The 20,777-nt window shown below is 40.0% G+C and overlaps 2 protein-coding genes across 2 annotated transcripts in view; one reads left to right on the forward strand and one right to left on the reverse strand.

Annotated features, from left to right (window-relative positions):
- Positions 1 to 742: 742 nt before the first annotated feature.
- Positions 743 to 9,778, forward strand: LOC109859234. Its single transcript, XM_020437256.1, has 4 exons — positions 743 to 2,117; positions 2,233 to 4,821; positions 4,996 to 5,827; positions 5,966 to 9,778. The coding sequence occupies exons 1-4, from the start codon at positions 1,344 to 1,346 to the stop codon at positions 7,153 to 7,155; spliced, it is 5,385 nt and encodes a 1,794-aa protein (XP_020292845.1). The 5' UTR covers positions 743 to 1,343; the 3' UTR covers positions 7,156 to 9,778.
- A 1,963-nt stretch (positions 9,779 to 11,741) lies between these two features.
- LOC109859232 (protein pangolin, isoforms A/H/I/S) overlaps positions 11,742 to 20,777 on the reverse strand; it is a 166,020-nt gene continuing 156,984 nt past the window's right edge. Inside the window, exons 11-12 of the mRNA XM_020437255.1 lie at positions 19,351 to 19,420; positions 11,742 to 13,758 (exon numbers count right to left, since the gene is read on the reverse strand). Of these exons, the coding sequence (XP_020292844.1) occupies positions 13,260 to 13,758; positions 19,351 to 19,420 (569 nt within the window). The 3' untranslated portion in view covers positions 11,742 to 13,259. The remainder of the gene's footprint in view (positions 13,759 to 19,350; positions 19,421 to 20,777) is intronic.

The raw sequence follows: 20,777 nt of genomic DNA on the forward strand, positions 1-20,777 counted from the left end.
TATGTTATACAACACATACACGCACGCGCACGAATATTTGCGCAAGGATATTTATACGTGTGCGTGTTTGTGTACATGTGTATATAATATATATACATATATATATATATACATATATACATATAATATAAACTGTACATCTATATATTTTTACGTGTAGATATTTTTTAGTAACTTGTTACAATAAAATCTTATTAGAGACAAGTTAAATATGTATACATATATATATATATATATATATATTATATAAATAAATATATACATATATGTGTACATACATATGCATTGTAAATAAGAAAACAATAGCGAAAGAAAGCTTTTGTCATTGCGTGAAAGCTTCAATCAAAAAATTTTGTTACTGTTAAACAATGTATTGCAATATTGTTGGCAGTACACACACGTAGTTGCTTCGTGTATCATATTTCACGAGCACACTGCTTACAAAAAAAAAAAAAAAAAAACATTACGCAACTTGATTTTGTTACTTTATGTGTTGTTGCATATATATATGTATAAAAAAAAAAAACAAAGTCTTTATGGTTATTTCTCTCATCTAACGTATAAGAAAATATCTATATTATTATAATAAAGAGCAAGTTTTGTGTATTCAAGCGCTTTACTTTATACATATACTTCTTGTATTTATAATATTTATTACGTTTTTCATACTTTTGATGTAATAAAGTTTTAGGTATTACTTTAGTCCAATTGTTTGTATGTCCGGATGCAGGAATGGTTTCTTTGCGCGTTGTTTTTTGTGTTGCATAAAACACAATCGTACGTACAAAAACAGTATTTATACACAATCAGCTGTTTTATTACTTAGGAAAGACGAAAAGAGTCATTGAATATGCGAAATTTGTATGTTTGCGCAGAGCATCATTAATGCATTCGATTATAAAATTCTCATATCTTTTGACAGTATAGTAATATTGATGTGTGATAAAATCGTATAGTGGCAAGCAAAACACGCGATACTGTACAGTGCGGTTAGTTTTGTTATGGGGTTTTAGTTGAAATCATGACGGAGACTATATTTATTTCGGTGCATTCAATCGATATGTTTTGTTTCAACTTTCAAACAAATCTTCTGACAGTTGTCGCAAATTTCAGATCTTTGTTATAAATTTCTCATTAAATTTTTCACAACATCTCACAACCAGTCCTAGAAATTTACAAGTGAAGCAATGTCGCGTGACAAAATTCTACGTGTCTCTCAGTACTTTTTGTAATTTAAAATATCGGTAGAAAAAAACAGAAGTAAAAATAATTTTTGTCAACTGCTCTTTTTCTGGAGATGAGAGTGATTTTTACCATGGGCTGAGTAAGTGCGATCTAACGAAATGTCAAAAGGCAAATCTCTAAAGTTCCAAAACGAGTTGAGCGATGCTCAAGGGAAGAGTGACGCGACGCGGCAAACCGATGAAAAACGAGAGATTGCATCTCGCGCTGATTTTGGAAAGCGATGGCATCGCTTCCGGGTTCTCACGCCGAATTCGTTCATCCTTTGTGGCTCTTGCGCGATGAGCGATCTTCGATTCAAATACAGAAGTCGAGGACGGCAAGCGGCACCGTGCTCGGTAGTTGCTATCGTTTACGGTCGCTTGTTTCAGCCGAAGGAGTGGACGCGTAATCACGTTGATCAAGTGCTCGAATACGGAGACAAGCTGTTCCGTTTGAGCGCGATTAAGAATCGTATAAAAGACGACGGGACGTACATGAAGACAGGTCTCGTTCACAATGAGTTCTACGTCGGCTTTTACAAGGTGCTGGTCGGAATCGAAGACAGCGGTATCCGCGGCAATCTTTTCAGCGAGTCGATTGGCTGCTCGGACTTTGCCGAGGGTCTGAAGAAGTTTTTACGAGACAACGATTCCGGGGTGATTACCGCTCAGGGTAGTTCCATCGCTGTGTGGCGTCAATCGTCTCCCGACGCTTTTCTGTATTACGATCCTGCGTCGTGTAACGAAACCGGCCTGCGTTGTCCAGACGGTACAGCGTGTTTGATGAGATTCAAGTGCGTGAACGATCTGCGCACCCATTTCTTGGAGAATCTGGACCGGCGCTACGACTCTCGGTACTGCATCGACAAAGTCACCGTATTACGCGTGACGGAGGTAAAAATAATAATAATGGTAGTAATATATATTTTCTGTTTTAATTTTCAATGTATGTTTGCAAGAAAACAGACTAAGCAAACACAATAGAAGTACATATAAACATAAAATATAGGTCGGTCGTGGCTTCGTCGATCGTCTCGATGTCGCCGGTCCACCGGTAGTTGAAAGAAGCGTGTTGCGATCAATTAATGTAGCGGATGACGACGACGACGACGACGACAGCTACAAAATCGACTGCACTAAGCCGGTTCCCAGGGACGAGAAGCTACGCGCATCCGCTGTGAGAATGCGGAAGGAACCGCTGTCCATCACCATCTCCAATTACAATATCGATCATCGCTTCGCCACGGAGCCGCTAGTAGATCGAAACGGTTTCGACACCGGATATTCCTACGACGCCATGCGCGCGAATGTGCCGCCAACGTTCAAAGAGTTAACTGGCAAGATAGCGATTCTTCATGGCACAACTCACGAGGGCAGCGATGTGTACAAGGGCAAGGGCGCTCAGAACGTGGCGAACTGCTTGATGGCCATCGCCATGAGGAGGGCGCATCCGGTGAAAACCTGGATAAGAACGAAACTGGACGAGATTCTGATGCTGGGCGATTCGTTTTACACCGATGTCAAGTCCGATAAACCGGCGATAACAACGTTGACGGCTGCCGATTTTAACGACGCGAGGATCCAGATGGAAGATCTCAAGTTACTGGTGGACGTTGACATAGTCACCGTAACCGGCACGATCAGTTCCAAGATGCCGTCGATACTGAATTTGAAACAGGCGTTAGAGGAATTCTTCTTGGTGAACGAGCAGGGCGTGCTCGAGACGTCTTCAATGGCGGTGGCGATTTGGAGCGAGAACGATTGTTATTATTTGTTCGATCCTCGACCTTGCAACGCCGCCGGTGTCAGAGTCAGGGAAGAGGATGCAAAAAGGAACAGAGAGGAAGTCGAACGGAAAGATAAGGAGGCGGGATACTGCTGCGTAATTGGATTTCCGGACGTGGACTCGATGGTCGCGTTGTTTCTGAAAAATATTGATCCGGCGCGGAAGAACGATCGGTTTGTCATCAGATCCGTCACAATCGTGGACGACGTGCCCGGCATTCGACCTTGGAACGAATTTCAGCCTGGTGCGCCAGGTAAAACGTGGGTGTTGCAAGGTGGCATCTCGAACGTCAACGAGTTGTTCGAAGAGGAGAACCAAGGTCGTCAGAGTCTCGCCATGTCGTTGGTGGGATTGGTGAGCGCGTGGGAAACACCACCGGAGAAGTGGAACCGTGAAACTGTCGACGAGGCAGTGACGGAAGGCGACGCTTATTACAACTGGTGCAAACCTGCCGAAATTGAGGAAGAAGTCGAAGAAAGATCGTTTCTTGTTCAACACTTGAAGAAAAAATTGTACTTCAAAAATCGAAAGGTGACCGTTGATCTCGAAGAAGCGGCGATTGTTGGGAATCTAACGGCGCCGGAAGATTCCGAGCTGCCCAACTTGGAGAAGGGATTGCGTCAGTTCTTCGAGAACAAGCAATATGGAATAGTCGAAGCAAAGAGACTCGCAGTGGCGGTGTGGAAAGTGGAAGAAGAGGTCAAAGACAAAGATAGAAAAAAGCAGACATTCTACTATTATTTCGATCCAAATCCTCGAGATGAATTGGGCGAATTGCCGGCCGAGATAGACGAAGAGAACTTCGCCTGCGTAGTGCGCATTTCGGATCTTTCAACTTTGGCATATCTCATCGAGAAGAATGCCGGACGAGATGACGAATACGGAAACGATTTCACGATACACGAGCTAAAGAGCGTTACCGTCGGCACGACGATGACGGAAGAAGAGATCGAGGCGGACAAACAAATACCGATCATGCCGGAATTGAACAACTACTCCCGTTTGGGCGACAACGGCGCTTTACTTCTCGGTTCCATCACTCAGGGTAACGAAACGGCCTTCAAATGGCAGACAAGAGATAAGCAACAAGCTGCCAACGCTTTGACGACCTTGGCCATGAGCAAACTGTACGATCCTCATCTGTGGTCTCGCGATCTTGTGGACGATATTCTGAAGATCGGCGACAAACTCACTAACGCTAACCTGATGAATCTACCGGAAGCGGAGACTGAAGAGGAATCGCCCAGAAATTATCTTCTCCCATCGGAGATCGCGGAGGACGTTACAATAGGTGTCAATCGATTGATGGTTAGCCTCGAAGAAGAATCTGGCGGTGGGCAAACAACAGAAATGACGAGATTGCTCGAACAGTTCTTTGAAGGGAATTCGATGGGAGTGTTCCGTCAGGGTAATGTGATGGTGCCGATTTGGAAGGAGGGTGATGTGTACTTTACGATGAATCCCAGAGGCAGAGATGCTCATGGTGACACCGCGGATAAAGACAGAGCTGCAGCGGTGATGTGGTTTACTAACGTCTCCTCATTGGCCGATGTTCTTAGAGAAATCGGACCGGATACCGATTTCGTTATCGATGCCGTTACACTCGAAAATGTATATGAAACGCGAGTGGAAGAAGCTCAGCGAATTAAAAAAACCACTTCCGGAGAGGATCTATGGCATCATTTTCCGAAACTTGTCGATGGCGTCTGGAACATTGACGGCAACGTCAGTATGACGGACAAGAGATTCGACGAAATAAATCGGGGCAATCAAAGTGCGGCCATCGCGGTGATGGCCGTCGTTTTTTCTAAGGTTTTTTTCTCTTTCTTACATCAAGAGATGCTTTCTTTTTTTATTTACATTAAAACCGATTTTTTATCTGATTTTATTTGACTTCTTTTGTTTACAAGAGAAAATCAAGTTAATAAAAGAAATGATTGCGTGTACATATAAATGTATTAACAATAAAAAAATGAATTACTTAAGGTATACCAACCAAAATATTGGACGTCGTCCGTTCTTGACGAAGTTATAATAACCGGTGACAAGCTGCACTCGAAATGCGTCGAGCGACTCGGCTCGAATTTGGTACCGTTGGTGAACGAGATCATCAATGAGTTCTTTCTGTCTACACGACGTATCAGTCTGACGCTCAAGGACTGCGTTCAAGCGGGTAGTTTGAACGGGAAATCGCCTAAGATTCAAGATCTACGTAGCGGAATCGACAAGTTTTTCGAAAAATACGATGCTGGCGCGCTGACTGCGCAGCGAAATAACAACGCAGCAATATGGAAAGCCGACAACGCGTACTATGCTTTGATACCCAATTGGATCGTCATTATGGAAGAGGCTACATCAACGGTACCGCGGCTGTTCAGATTCCGAGACACGGGTCTGCTTGCGGAATATTTTCTGCGTCATTTTGGAAGAGGAGGCGACTATCAGATCACCGCAATCGACGTAATGGACACGAGCAAATTGCCGCCGTGGAAATTCGATCCGAGTCCAGCGGTTCGGCCGGCGAACTTGCCTCCGTTGAACGCTTACAAAAAGCTGCAGGGCGAGGCGCGAGCGATTCTGCGCGGCAATTATCATCAGAGCGACAACATTTTTCCCGAAGCGCTGCGGGGCCGTCAGACTGCGGCGAATTGCGTCGTCGCACTCGGTATGTCAGTAGTAAAGAGTCCAGTCACCTGGACGAGAAAAACCATGGACGAGATTCTAGCAATCGGCATTGGCGTTCATCAGGAAACAAACAAGATTAGACCAACCACATCGAGATTGAAACCGAAGGATATCATCAGGATATTCTGCGTGGGTATGTGTATTTCTTTCGTTCTTTTGATTATTATTTAGATTTATTCTGAATAATAAGAAAAAAAGCGCCAGAAAAAATCTTAAAGCAACAAGTGAAATATAAAAGATAAAAAATATATAAAACTATATTTCTCTTAAGGTGTCACTATTCTGACCTCTGATATCGAGCCCAACACTGTGAGCGGTTTGGTAACGACAACGCCTCGTGATAAACCGGAACAGGAGAAAGGAAAAGAGCGCGAAGAGGAAACACCAAGATCGCCACCTTCTGCAATCTTACTCGCGGACGGTCTGCAGAGATTTTTCCAGAATAATCGCGCCGGTATTTTGCTCGTCGATCGCACTATGATAGCCATCTGGAAAGATCTCGGGGTTTACTTCATGTACGACCCCAGAGCTAAAAACGATCAGGGTTTACCGGATTCTAACGGAACTTCTTGCGTTATGTGGTTTGCCTGTATAGAACCACTTTATGACGTTATCTTGGCGAGCATTGATCCAGAAGAGAAACACGGAAGTTTTCAGATTTGCCGAGTGATCATAAGTACCGTCATAATAGAACCCTTGCCGTGTCCGGTTGGTTTCCAATCGTACTATGATCCTATCGCCTCACCCATTTCGACTGTCATTCCGAGAACAATCGCCACATTTGACGTGGAACCGTTGCACAAATACAATATCGTGGATGAAGAGATCAGCGTTTTGCGCGGCACCGTGCACATGAATCATCGCGTTTTCGACCTGAAGACCCGCGGTTTGCAAAGCACAGCGATCGCGGCGGTTGCCGTTGTGGTGGGGCTGCTACACGTGCCGTCCAAGTGGACACCTGAAATAATAGACGCTGTGCTCAAATACGGAGATTTGTTGCACTCGGACAGCGCTAAAGTCGCGCGACCGGGTGCCAGAAACCTCTCGCCCAGCGAACTGTTGACTGTCTTCATCGTAGGCGACGTCAAGGCCACTATTCACGTTCACAATCACACGACAGCGGGTATATTAAATTCCTTTGACCTGATCGAGTCGCTCAACATGTTCTTCCGCAGGAATTGCACCGGAATACTTCACACCACCAATATGGCGGTGGCCGTGATGCAGCACTACGGCAAATTTTACATGTTTGATCCGTGTTCGCGAAACGATCGGGGCAGACCTACCTTCGATGGTGCTGCTTGCATGTTCAAATGCGATAGTGTTGCGAGAATGGCCAAGATCTTCGTGGCCAATTGCAATCTTAGGCGACCGAATGTGTACACTCTGAACGCGGTTAACGTATTGAATCTGCATTTCTTTTCGGATGCAAGTAGTTGCTTGTCTAAATGCAATCAATAACGCGTATCATTCTCTTTTTCTTGTGCTCTAGTAAATTAAATAAGATATTTTTACCATCAATTGAAAAAACATCTAATTAAAAAAAAATATCTAAATTTTTAATATCGCAATTTTAATGACAATCACAACGGTTTACATTTTCAAGTGAAACTTGATGTTATTATCATTATCGTCACTCTTACGAAAAAAGAGCTTAAAGAAAATGAATGAAAGAGGAAAAAGAAGTCATACACTTGGTCGACAACGTTCTCAAAGAGTGCTAATTTTATTTATAAGTTTTCTTTATGACACAAATTACTTTTAGCATCTACATGAGTAAGAGTACAGGCTATACGAAGAATGAATTTGATACAGATCACTTATTAATGTAAATACAATGTTCCTTTTTTTCTTTCAATTACATACTATCAACCTAGATACTTAGAAAACACTGTACAACGCAGTTGAGAACTGTCGATTGATACTTTACAATATAGTACAACCACTCCTTTGAAGCGAGACACGAGCTTCGGAATCCATCTTGTCGGCTCAAACGGAGCCGTCGGCCAACACCCTCATTACCAGCGAGGGGGGGGTGTCTTCTATGACTTGCAGATTTGCGAGTGACTCTCGAGCGGACTATAGGCCGTATCGAGTGAGTTTGCCCGCCGCAAGGATCGCGTTCTGTGTCCTAAAAGTCCACACATCTCTTTTTTTTTCCTTTCCCTAATATATGGTATTCTTCGTATTTCCTAAACATCGCAACGCTTGGTTTCGTTCCTAGCAAAGTGAAAAGAGAGGTAGTGGAGACGCGAGCGGGTCACATATACATCCCTGCGGAAAAGTCATCTTAAGAAATTTCATTCTTCTTCTTCGCGCCTGATTGTCCATTGCGGGAAAGACTGTTTCCGCTCGCGTCACCTTCCTCGCGCAACAACAACCATCATCATTGCATACACGCACGCATACAATAATCAAACACCGTATGACTTTTTTTTGCGAGTCTTGTTTTCTCTTAATGGTTACATCTGTCAGTATAAACCGGTGATGATAGTGTTGGTCCGCCGTCGTCGCCTCGATTTTTTTTCATTTTGCGCTCGTCTCCTTCGTGAGACATCGCTGGTCGTCCTTGCCCCGTAATTTGTCACTAAGTAGGTACTTCGGTTCCTCGATCGAACGTTCCTGTACTCGCAGAAGTCCACGTTTCTCTTTCCTCAGTCTTGAGAAAATGAGTACTTGGCAAACGCGTATATCTTCTCACTTATATTTGCAATTTAATAACACATAGATTATTCGGTAAGAGCGAGATCAAAATGAGACTTAGACGTTACGTTCGCAGGAAGGGGTCGTACTTAAATGCTGTTTTCAGTCTGTTTAACGAGTTCGATCGACAAACGAAGAAGACGAGAAAGGGGGAGGGGAGTTATGTAACGAGGAAAGGAGAAGGAGAGGGGGCAAACTTGTGTTATCAGGACCATTTTCTACGACTGACAGAATGAGAGATTAAAGAAATCATATTGTAAAAAAAAAAAAAAGAAACAATATGCATTATCGCTAAGATTGGCATGATATTGTTTATGGCACGTTTAGTTTGCTGCTATATTCAGCGTCGCGTTTTCTACAGCTGCCTTTGTCGTGCGCGCTGTATAATAGACACCGTACAGATTGAATGAAAAAAAAAAGGAAAAAAAAAAAAGAAAACGGTGAGTAAAATGTGTGGAAGGAAGAGAAGGGAAAAGATTCCTTTCGCACACTCGCACGTCTACTTTCATTTCGCACGCACACTGAGAGAAACATGTTTTGCTACGGAACAAACGGTAAGTATTAATTGTGCCCAAATACAGCAGAAGGACATGTCCTCGTTCGTACCATCTTCTTTACGTTCTTCTTCATTAATTAATTTCTGATAATCCGGAAGTTGTGTTAATGAGATTTGGTGTGTATTAAACAAAGAGAAGAAGAGCTACTGCAATCATTTTTTTTTCTCTCAGTGTAGCAGTACTCAATGCTTTCAATCTCGAACACACAACGCACTCTCTCTCTCTCTCTCTCTCTCTGTCTCTCTCTCTTTTTTTCTTTTATTCTCTCGCACATATGCATGCACGCATGCACGCGCGCACGCACGCACGCACGCACTCTCTCGTTGGCACCACCATTGCACTTTCCCATGCGTCGCAACAAATGCACCTTATATGTATAAAGAACATATTTATTTTATGTACAAAAGAAAAATTGTTCCCTAAACGAACGCTCACAGAATAACCATAATAGGATTTCTCATTGCGCTTTTCTTGTTTTTGCAATATACGATAACATGGTAATAAAAAATATTACGGTAAAATTGCACCGGAAAATATGTCGCGTTATAACAAAAATAAAGCCGATCGCTTAAAACAACAGAATGTCAAATTACACATTCTGAGTGCGTTCGCTTCGGATGCTTTACGCGTTTTGAGCGAGACAGTCCGTCTTTGTTGCTTCTTTCGAACAAAGATAGGCTGCTGTCGCTCAAAGCGCGCGAGAGCTCAAAAGCGAACGTATCCTCGGTATGCTTAAAATTACGCGTGCAAGTGGCGCACGCGATTCTTATACAATTCTATTTTGTTAATATCAAATTGATAAAAAAAAAAAAAAAAAAAAAAAATAGTAAAAACATTCGAAAATTAATTGCAGTCGAACTTCCCCCTCTTCCTTCCTATTGTCAACACTCCGTTTTTTGTCGCGACTTCCTACTGTCATCGTCGGTAATCTCACATTTTTGTCAATTTTTTTTTTTCCCGCGCTATTCCTCCACACCAATCGCTATTTAATTACAACACATTGCGCAAAGTGAATCAAACGCGCGTTTCACTTCTACGCAAGCGCTGTGAACGTCAAATATTGTCAAAGAGTAGGAATGAAGGAGATAGGGTGACAATAGAGATAATGTTGTTTCCTTTCCCCCAAAGACTTATATCGGCGGCGTGATGACAATAAGAAGGTTCGACCTTAACGCGTCTTAAATGGTGACGTCAAAAATCAATAATAATGGTGAGGTAAGTGAAACACTAGATAGCTTTACAGGCCAATCTTTTATCGTACAATTTCTGTTTTATTTGAATGAATGTGTCTCTATTGTCGTGATGGATTTTTTAGAGAAGTTACGAGAGAAGTTTTTTCAGCTTAACAGTTGCATACGCGTTCTACCGACACGGAACATTCAAACCTCCATCAGAGGAGGTTCATGTCATCATAGAATTTTAAACGTTATGTCTCTGTATGGGAATATATAGTAATAAATATCTTACAAAGAAGTATTTTCAATATATGTACGATACATATTATGTGTAATATATATATTATAAATAAAACATCGGGAAATTTTCACAGAATTTCGCATTCTGTATTTGTTCATGCTGTAGATTGAACATGCGATTGTTTATCTCGTACGCAAAGAAAAAATCGTAAGCACAAAATCCTCTAATAAATCCATCACTTTCCGAACCATCTTTGAAATAGAGCGTCGCAAGAAACAAAAAGGGGAATACAGTAGTAAGTGTTTACTTCGAAAAAAAATTGTATCAACAAAATACTACTTATTCCCAGCTTTAAAATAAAAGTACTAAAATATGTATGAAATAAAATGCAGAATCGTCGATAAAAGTGTCTGCGTAACATCATCATTTGCACGTAACAATAAAACTGACTGCGCATGTCACCGTTAATAATAAAAAGAAAAAAAAAGAGAGGAACACTAATCAAAATACTACAAAACGCTTTAAAAAAAAAAAAACATTACAAATTTGCTTTCTAAATTCCGATAACCGCTTTGTTGCGTATTGTTTTTCAATAACACAAATATTCTATTATACAATTTAGAACAGAGGAACGTAAATTCCTCCAATGACATCTGAGATGTGCAAACACGGATTACGAATTGATATTAACAATAAGTAGAGCGAATTCTGTAACCGTTACACACATTTATCAGACATCGTAATACATTCAGCAGACGTCACGTGACAGCACGTATACAGTTCAAAGAGAATGAGGAAATAAAAATAATATTTTCTAAAACAACCAATTAGAAATATACTAAAGAGAACAAATTAATGTTACAAGACGAATCATAATTTTCACAATGTTTTTTTTTTTTTATGCTGAACAGGTGAACGATCTACTAAAGCTCGTCTCAATATTTGCATGGAAGCTCGAGTTCGCGTCTTTCGACACTTGAGAGTCTTTTCTCTCTTTTTCTTCTCAAGATAAATGTCCCAATAATAAATCATTCAGCAACGAGCTTGCTTTCAAATATTTAATTTTTCAAAAATTATATTTATAAAGTTTTATTTTAATGTAATTAACTTTAATTAATTATATGTAATTTGCTGCAATTCACAATTGCGTGTATTACACATACATTAATAAAATGAATTTTTTAACAAATAAAGCTTATTGAAGCTCGATAAGTTACTAAACTAAGAAATAATTACGGTCATCCGAGCCGATCGCAGGATGTTGTGCGGAAAACTACGTATATATATATATATGCATATATATATTTGTATATATATATATTGTATATATATATATTATTTTGCATATATATATTTTTTCCGCACAACATCCTGCGATCGGCTCGGATGACCGTAATTATTTCTTAGTTTAGAATTTTTTAAATTTCTTGATTTAATTTGTCTTGTTAAGAATTGTTCGTTTTCCGACAACAAAACAAATAAAGTCAAATAAATACAAGAAATCTACTACTGATTTGCGAGAAGCGATTTATTACTGAAATAATTATCTTGACTGTGGTTATTTTACCTTATCGCACTTATTGTCTTCGTTCTGTCGAAAGAGCGAATTTGTGATTTGACGGCCACAATTGTCCTTCGATTCACGAGAATCGAGGAATGACGATTTTCGAACGATCTACAAGTCGATCATATATTTTATCATAGAGTTCAGAAATTCAATACGCATATAATGATCCTACCAGAAATGTATATATATATATATATATAAAAAAAAAGAAGAAAAGAAAAAACTACGTGAGTATAGAGTGAACAAGGACTCAATAGAATAAAAGTTCTTACACGCTAATTAATCGCACTGTGTATAGACTTTTAAAAAAATAACAAATTACGTACAGAAGAGATAGGTGATACTTTGATACCTACACGAGATAAAATCGAATAAACTCGTGACAAAAAGACGCATCGCGCGCGCACCCGGCTTCCGTTTTGTTCTGTTTTTTTTTTTTTGTTTGTTTTTGTTTTGTGGCTCTCCTTCAACATTACGCTCCCTAGTTTACTTGCGTCCGCGATAAAATTACTTTTCTAGAATATAGTATCTGGCACAGGAACATGACCTTCTCAGTCATTGGCATCACAACGTAACAAGGACTACAAGCTGCGTCACGCGCACCCACAACGAGCTTGCTGTCACATCATTATCGGATATGCACACTTCCTCTACCTATTCCTATTTCATATGCACTTATGTAAGCATACGCAAGTTTTTGCTTGTATCTCGCTTACATTTTTCCTCCTGCTGAGCGAGTGACTACAGCCAGACACTTGGTCCTGAGTATATTTTCCGTATCGTACTGTTTTTGTTTCTGTCTGTTCGTTACCACGTGTGTACTAACGTCTACTTCGATTGTTACTTCCGATCTTTAAACACTCTCTGCTTCGGACAAAGCGAGGCTAGACGCAGTGTCAGGAGAGAACGATCGAAGGCGACGTCGTATTCACAAATGACGGCAATGCGGCGATCGATGATTCTTCTTCGAACCTGACTTTTGTTAATAATACCGTTTAAATTCTCCACCATTGAACCTTCATCGTGACAAATAACCCGAGTCAAACCGTCAAGAAGACCATCGCACTATTCTCAGATGGTTTGAAAGTACAATACCTTCTTTTCGAATCCCCTACCTGGTATCTCTCGAATCGAACTGAAACCATGAGACACAAAGTTCGACAAAAGCGATATTTTTCCAGATAGTAATCTCGATCTGTTTGTTTTCGTCCTTGTAACAAGTGATTTCTCATCCAGCCTCCTTGTCGCGTGCATACGTAAATGGACCCCACGTAGACGACACCACGAGCAATAATTGTCCAGTCACGTGAGTCCGGCCGGGGCTACGTAACACTGATCGCCGGATTGGAAGGGCCTGGTGCAGGCTCGCTCTTTATACACTGTCCAGTCAATTGGTTCACGCTGAGCGGATTGTTGATGTCATGAGGATTCGTGCCGACGGGGTTGCGGTGAGGCGGTGGGGTTGGTTGCTGTTGCGTCGTCGTTGCCGCCGCCGCCGCCGTCGTTATCGTCGTCGTGACCGGCTGCTGATTGTGCGGCAGCTGGCTAACGTTTGGCAAAGGCGGAGGTGGCACCGGAGGCGTCAATGGACACGGACACGGACTAGCCAGGCTCGAAGGCGATGGTAGGACCAACGAAGGGCTTGCCAGACTAGACAACGCGGACAGACCACCGGGACTACTCAGGGATTCGTCTTCCTCGGGAGTACCTGCCTCACCCACGCTGCCTAGTGGATCCGAGTGGTCATCCTCGGGTTCACCGTCGGCTTCGCCGTCGCCGTCTCCTCCCTCCCCCATGTATCTGATACATTTCTTCTTACGTCTGTAAATAACGACAGGGAACGATTAGCATTGCGCTCGATCATGTTGAGAGCACAATATAGTGGTGTAAACAACAGCTATTTCCACCTGTGAGATTATTCAGTAAATGCAAAACAGTAGAAAGTTGGCAGAAACTCAGCAATTTATAACAATAAATTATTTTGAGAAGATGTTGCTTAACTTTTGAGTTTTAAGTTTTTATACAAAGTATATCTTTTTGTCTTAAATCTCTTTCAATGATAATTCTCACCAATGGAAATGCGTAATGATAACCGTGAAAAGAATGTTACATCTAGAATAATTGTTACTAACTAAAAAAACATGCGATTACTCGTCATCTCACTGCAAAGTCAGATGCACCAACTTTTCCTTTTTTCTCTCTCTCTTTATGGATTAGAGTTAAGTGTCGTATATTCCGATCAATCGCCCAAGTGGATGACAAATTTTTGTGCACCTGGCGATGCTTCTGTTGCTTGATATTGATCACTCGCTCGCAAATGCCATGCTCAAGAGTTCTTAACAAGCATATAACGTGTATGTAAGAAATTTATACGTGAAAAACGAAACAAAACTTAATTTAAATGCCAGACAGGCATCTACGAAATCGTTGTTCACATCGAGATGATCGAGAAGATGATCCGATATATGTTAATCGCGCCGCGTATATTTTCTCTTTCTTTACTTAACGTTCTCTTCGCGATATCGATTCGTGATAAAATACGACTAATTAACGAGACGCGCTAAAATATATAAATCACCGGTATGTTACGTGGAACTTGGAATGATTGCGATCAATTAAAAAAGTGTATATAAGAAGTGAAGCTTGCGGTCGCGCGTCAATGGTGGAATGTATATAAATCAAGTAATAGATTCCGGATGACGAAGAGGAAGAGAGGCACTACTGCACAATTTTCAAAAGTGAGCCCGTCCGACCTCATCCGAAAACTGCTTCGCAGTCAAAATCATTTTGCCGCTCTGCCATTGGCTCTCATTATTTATCTTTCAGCTTCAGTTAGTTTCGTAGATTAACTCGCAGCCACACTTGGAGAGATCACAAAGCGTTACACAAAACTTACGGGAGTTAAAATTACTTTTTTGATTACGCGACAACGGACGGCATTCGAAAGTCTCATGCTGGATTGCAATATTCTTTTGTACGTGGTAACAATCGATAATTGTCAAAATGAATGATTTTTGTTATCATCAGAAGAAGTTCGTTTGTGAAAAATCTTACTTTCTTTCGTAAGAATTCACGATATTGAAAAGAGACAACTCCTTTCTTTTAATTTTTCTTCATCTAAATAGAGAAACAGTAAATTTTCTATAAGGCTTTATTCACACTATGGGAATCGGTCGCAAACCTCAAATATTCTTCAATGAAGAAGCAGAACCTTTCACGTTACTGTTTATATGGTGTCTTGATATCCATCCAATCAAGATCTTCGAAAAGAATATTTGACCGTAATGAGATCGGATCATTACGCCGGATCTAACCGATAGTGTGAATATCTCCACATAGCTCGTTCAAACAAATATTTATGTCGTATCGTCGCAAAAATGCGTTAAATCAATTTTGTTTATCCTGAGAAAATTACTTCTGTCGAAATGTTGTGTTTTCTTTATGAAACTTTGCGCGATGTATATTTTGAAAATTATTATTTTACCATCTTCTCTTATTTTACCATCTTTATATCTAAAAGATGAGAAAAACATCTAAAAAAATGATAAAAGTTTCTTACTTTACTAATTACAAAATGTTCCAGGTTTTGTTTTTTGTTTCTTTATTTTTCGGTCATCACAATTCGAGCAAAGCATAACTCGGTTTTCTTCTTACGGTTAGCTGGCAATTCTTCTTCCTCCTCTTCATCTAATACAATTATTGCTGATAAATGTCTTGCAGAAATTTTACACATATCACCTCATAAAAGTAGTAGTACTTTTTTTTTCTGTGTGCGAGAGATTCAGTGATGAATGACTGTATCTATAATGTGAATAAAGCCTACAGATGTTTTGTTATCGCGGTTTCTTACAATGCAATCCGAGACTTGAGCTAACACACAAGAATGTGCAAAATTTTGTTTGTTTGTTTTTTTTTTAAATTATAGCATTAATTTCAATTCCATTCTATACGGTCAATCAACGCAATTCTTTTTCAAGGAACAGTGCATTAAGTGATTATTTGCACTATATGTATGTATATGTAAAAACACGTTATTTTATGAAAAATAAAAAAAAAATAATAATAATTACACATTAAAAGTAAAAAACGAAAAAAAAGAAAAACTGAACACAATATAATAATCTGGTCTTAATCGTACGAGAACTGCCATGCCAAGAGATTAGAATGTATAAAAAACCTTCTATGTGTCAAACGTTCCGAAATCGGAGAAAAAAAAAATAACATGTTACATGTATACATATTTTATATATATATGTATATAACACACATATATGTATGAAATATATAATATATATATATATATATAATTATTACACAGACCAGCCATGCTAAGGGCAACACTGAGTAAATTCCAACTAAATGAGAGGGTAAATAAATAACAATAATAAGCTGTAAAGAGCCACAACAATGAGAAACAATGCGAGCATCACGGGTCACCGTCGTGCCGCTCACTATGGCGCCTTCGCTCTCCTTTCTTTCGCACGACGATATCTAACGCAAGTTGCCAATTTCATTGTCAGGTTTCTTGAGAAAGATTTTTGTATCTAGTTGTCACAGATATCAAACTAGATACAGCGAAATCTTTCGAGATATCTCTCTTTCTTTCTCTTACTCTCTCTTTCTCTCTCTTCTTTCTCTCTCTCTCTCTCTTTCTTTCTCCCTCGAGCGGCTGGCCGGCCATAGCGAGGACCGACGGGGGTCCGTAGGTTTTTTTAAGTCGGGACTGACCACTGTTTAAGAAGAAGTGTTGCAGTAGAAGGGAGGCGATAGGCTTGACTAGAGATTAACATAAGTGGGTTCTTGCTGAGGCGAGGAGGCATTGGAGGCAGTGTTGGTGTTTGGCGGGGCGGCGGTTGTCCCCACCGTCCCTCCACCACCTCCAGCCCCGACTCCTGCCCCCGCACTACTTCCCACACCGTGATGGATTATGCTCGCGTGGATGCCCATCCCCGCTCCATGCTCCACTGGGCTGCCAAAACCAACCACCAGCCATTAAAGGGGCGCTCTTTCGCTTAAGACATATCGTCGACTTAATCCCACCTCAATCTCGTACCATATCGTGTCGTCACCCACACGCACGTGTGTCTTGCCGCGGAGTCCGCGAATGTGTGTTTTCTTTAAAATTGTCATTTCCCGAATTTTTTATCGCGGAGACGAAATTGAAAGCCTCAACAACACTCGCGCGACTATCTTTTGTTCTGTTTCCAGCAACACTCGCAGCAAGTTTTAAGAAGTTTGAATACAGTGTTAATTCAAAATATTTAATTGTCTCTTTCTCGTTCGGTTTTTTTCAAAAGGAGGACGAGAAATAATAGCTACCGAGTGTCACATTCTTGACATATATTTTTAAAATAAAAGCGATCTTGTCCAAATATGTATATATACTTGTCCAAGTACGTATATATATTTGTGTGTGTATATGTATATATATTTTAAAAAAGGCGTTTCTGACAGCGAAAAAGTGCAATAATTTATTGAGCAGATAGTCACACACAGTGTTGCCGGCCACACTGAAATAAACTTGGATCTCGTAAGTGGAACGAAGAAAGACGGCAAATTTAATATATATATATAATAGTGACGGCAATTATTATAATATCGATCAGAAAATATGTCTCCCAAATATATCTGCATTAACGCGATATGCTTCGGAAATTATTTCAGCGTGCACCTGATAGCGCCGTAATTGCTCGTGATTACACTCTGCGTTCTATCGCACACGTCTCGTATAATTCTCTATAACTATGACTTCTCACGAGTGTTCGCGACAATCGTACGTTACAATCGAAGACACAATAATAACGGCTCACACAGGCGGCAGTGTAAATTTCACGTGCATTAAAATGCAAGAAAGAGACAGAGAGTGCAATCAACTAAATTCAAATGCAACAAACTAAGTGCTTCCGATGTATCCCAGAGCGAGGATCATGTTTTTTCTCTTTTTGTTTTTTTTTCTTTTTTTAGCAGTATCGATTTTGATAGAACTAACATAAGCCAGAAGAGTGAAACAATCGCATAGAATAAATAAATTTTACACGCTTCACGACACGAATTGGATACTCTTTCTAATTCATTCCCATGCACGCGGTCGATGAGAGAGTTTGTTTTTCAGAGATTCTGGCGTGATTTTTCGCGCCGAACTAACGTTTGTTTCCGAAACGGGACTTAGTCGCGTAATATAGTCTCTTCTCTTTTTATAAGAAAAAAGAAACAAGCGTAAAAAACGTGGGAAACAGAACCGTCGATGGGATTCTCGTCCTCGCCCCTTTAATGAGGTCCATGAGATTTATTAACCCGGGAGTTGGGGCATTTGGGCTATTTGCACCGTGACAGCGGGACAAAAGTGTGAATAATCGGCGCTAAAAACAAAGAAAAACAAAAAGAAAAGAACGTGGGTGGCTCGTGATATCGCGGCAAACTACAAGAATGTGCATCTAAAAAAAACCGATATTTACAAGCCAAGTACAGTCGGACGCTCTACGGCGTCGCGTCCTTCGCGAGTAAAGGAAGGCTCTCGGTCGTTCACCCCTTCTCTCATTCTTTTCTGGTTTTTTTTTTTTTTTTTTTTTTTTTTGGAAGACACATTTTCTGACACACGGTCACACACAGTTTTGCACTGCACTCTCATTTCTCTGTTTCTTTCCTCGTTCTGTTCGCTATATACGCTCTTGCAGATTCGACAGGAAGCAAGCATTTTCAGGGATACACCGCGAACGCGAGTCACTTGTGTGACACGAGACAAATCTGCTACGGTGTTTTGCGTCGCATCAGAAAGATATATACGTGTGCACGCTCAACGAGATGTACCATTTATTGGCATCTTCTCTTTTTCCAGTTCCACTATAACATGTGGATGACGGAACGGCGGTCCGAGACCGACACGAGACCAGCGAGCGTCGAGGATATTACAAATCGTGACCGGTATATGCCGCGAGCGATCTTGAAGAAATTCTCAGCACGCGATCTAGATTTATTTGCACAATTTTCAAGCACTATTATCCAATCGCTTTTATATATTCTCAAACATCGAAACAATATTTATTTATTACAATTACTCTCTCGCGTCTGTTTCATTGCCATGGAATGTTGAAAAAATCATTAAATCTTTGTCAAAATGTTAAAACAATTATTGTCTCGCGCAAAAAAACCATTTCGCGATTTCTTTCGCAGATTGATACTGACAGAATTTTGTTCTTCCTGAAATGTGTTTTATCTCTATTTTGACTTTATTTAGAAACAAATACAATTTTGATGGTTATCGAACGTGACATTTCCAGGTCACAAACTTTCGTAAGATTTATTAGCATGTATTTACACGCGAGTCGTGAAAAATCATACGCGTGGATTGACAGACGATTATTTTGTTAATAAATACCAAAGTCAAAAAAAAAAAAGAAAGCTCTGAACACGTACCTGCAGGGTTTGCACCACTGGTTTTGCTGCTCTAATCCATACCTGGCGCGGCATTTTTTCATGTTATTACCTAGAAAGGGAAAAACAGAGCTTAATGCGATATACAATCTGCAAACAAAATTACTATTCAATCTCTGGCTATATATACATTCTGTCAAAAGAATGACGTAGTTATTGAACGTTATTGTTTTCATCGTGTGAGAAAGATCAACAATTGAATCGAGTAATTTACAATTATTTGATGGCGAAAATCAACATATGTGAGATTACATGTATATATATATATATATATCGACAAACCGTGCCGTGTTGTTGTGAACAAGATCAAGTATAAACGAACAACAAAATCTATCGTAATATACAATAACGTGAATTAAGTGCTCGAATTTCGATATATTTATGTAAATGTCGAGCAAATTCAACGAATCTCCGAACTAGTCATGCATGTAACAGAACGTGGTAATCAACCCATTGAGATCCCGGCGCAACAATCGATCCATCAAGTCATAGTTTTTAAATGCCTTTGTAACTTTCTAAAATTGAACGAGACACAGAACGCGATTTACAAAATTTCACACGCATTTATTTAAAAAATGAACAAACATTACTTCGGCCTTGACCTCAAGGGTTATCAACGATACATTGTAGGATCTTTGTGGAAGACATTGTAAATGTCATCGATGTAATGCATCGATGAATAACATTTTCTTGCAAAAACAAAATTTAAAAAAAGTTGAAAAATACAGAAATGCTGTTCATAAAATTGCGCAAAATATCTCTTTTAGTAAGTAATGAATATAATGAAACTGTGATAGTCTTCAGGAAAGAACCTACATGTATATATAGGATTTTTGTTTGTGCGGATAGCAATGCAAATCCATTATTAAGACAGTATCAATTTCGACCGAACATCGAACTCTGAAATTAATTCGAGTTACTCTCAACAAGAAAATTTATATAATTGGATTTACATCGCTCTCCAAATAAACGGACGCGTATCTTTGTCAAGCGAATAATTTGTGACATGCAACATTAATGTCAAAAACGACTGAAACAAACACGATCAAAGATCATCTACTATCGTTTGAAATGTCGTGACTTGTATTATAAACGCAAGCTTCAGAATATATCTGAAAAAAATCTCAATTACGGATGTGATCGCTCTATCACGCGAGCACTAATAAATGAAAATTTTTGTATGTGGGGGTTGAGAATAAACTGAGTGATTCGATTAAAAAGGTGACGATAGAACGAAAACAATAAAATTAGACTACAAATCAAAGGATTCAGGCAATATTGAAACGATCAAAGGAAAATAAACTTACTAATCGAAAGTTGGAGTACAAGAATGAAAAAGTGATAGTAAGAGAATATCAGAGAGAAAGAAAAAAAGAGAGTGAGAGAGTGAGTGAGTGAGTGAGTGTGAG

The sequence above is a fragment of the Pseudomyrmex gracilis genome, unplaced genomic scaffold, assembly GCF_002006095.1.
Source record: "Pseudomyrmex gracilis isolate BER0280 unplaced genomic scaffold, ASM200609v1 scaffold_249, whole genome shotgun sequence".
Classification (NCBI taxonomy): Eukaryota; Metazoa; Arthropoda; class Insecta; order Hymenoptera; family Formicidae; genus Pseudomyrmex; species Pseudomyrmex gracilis.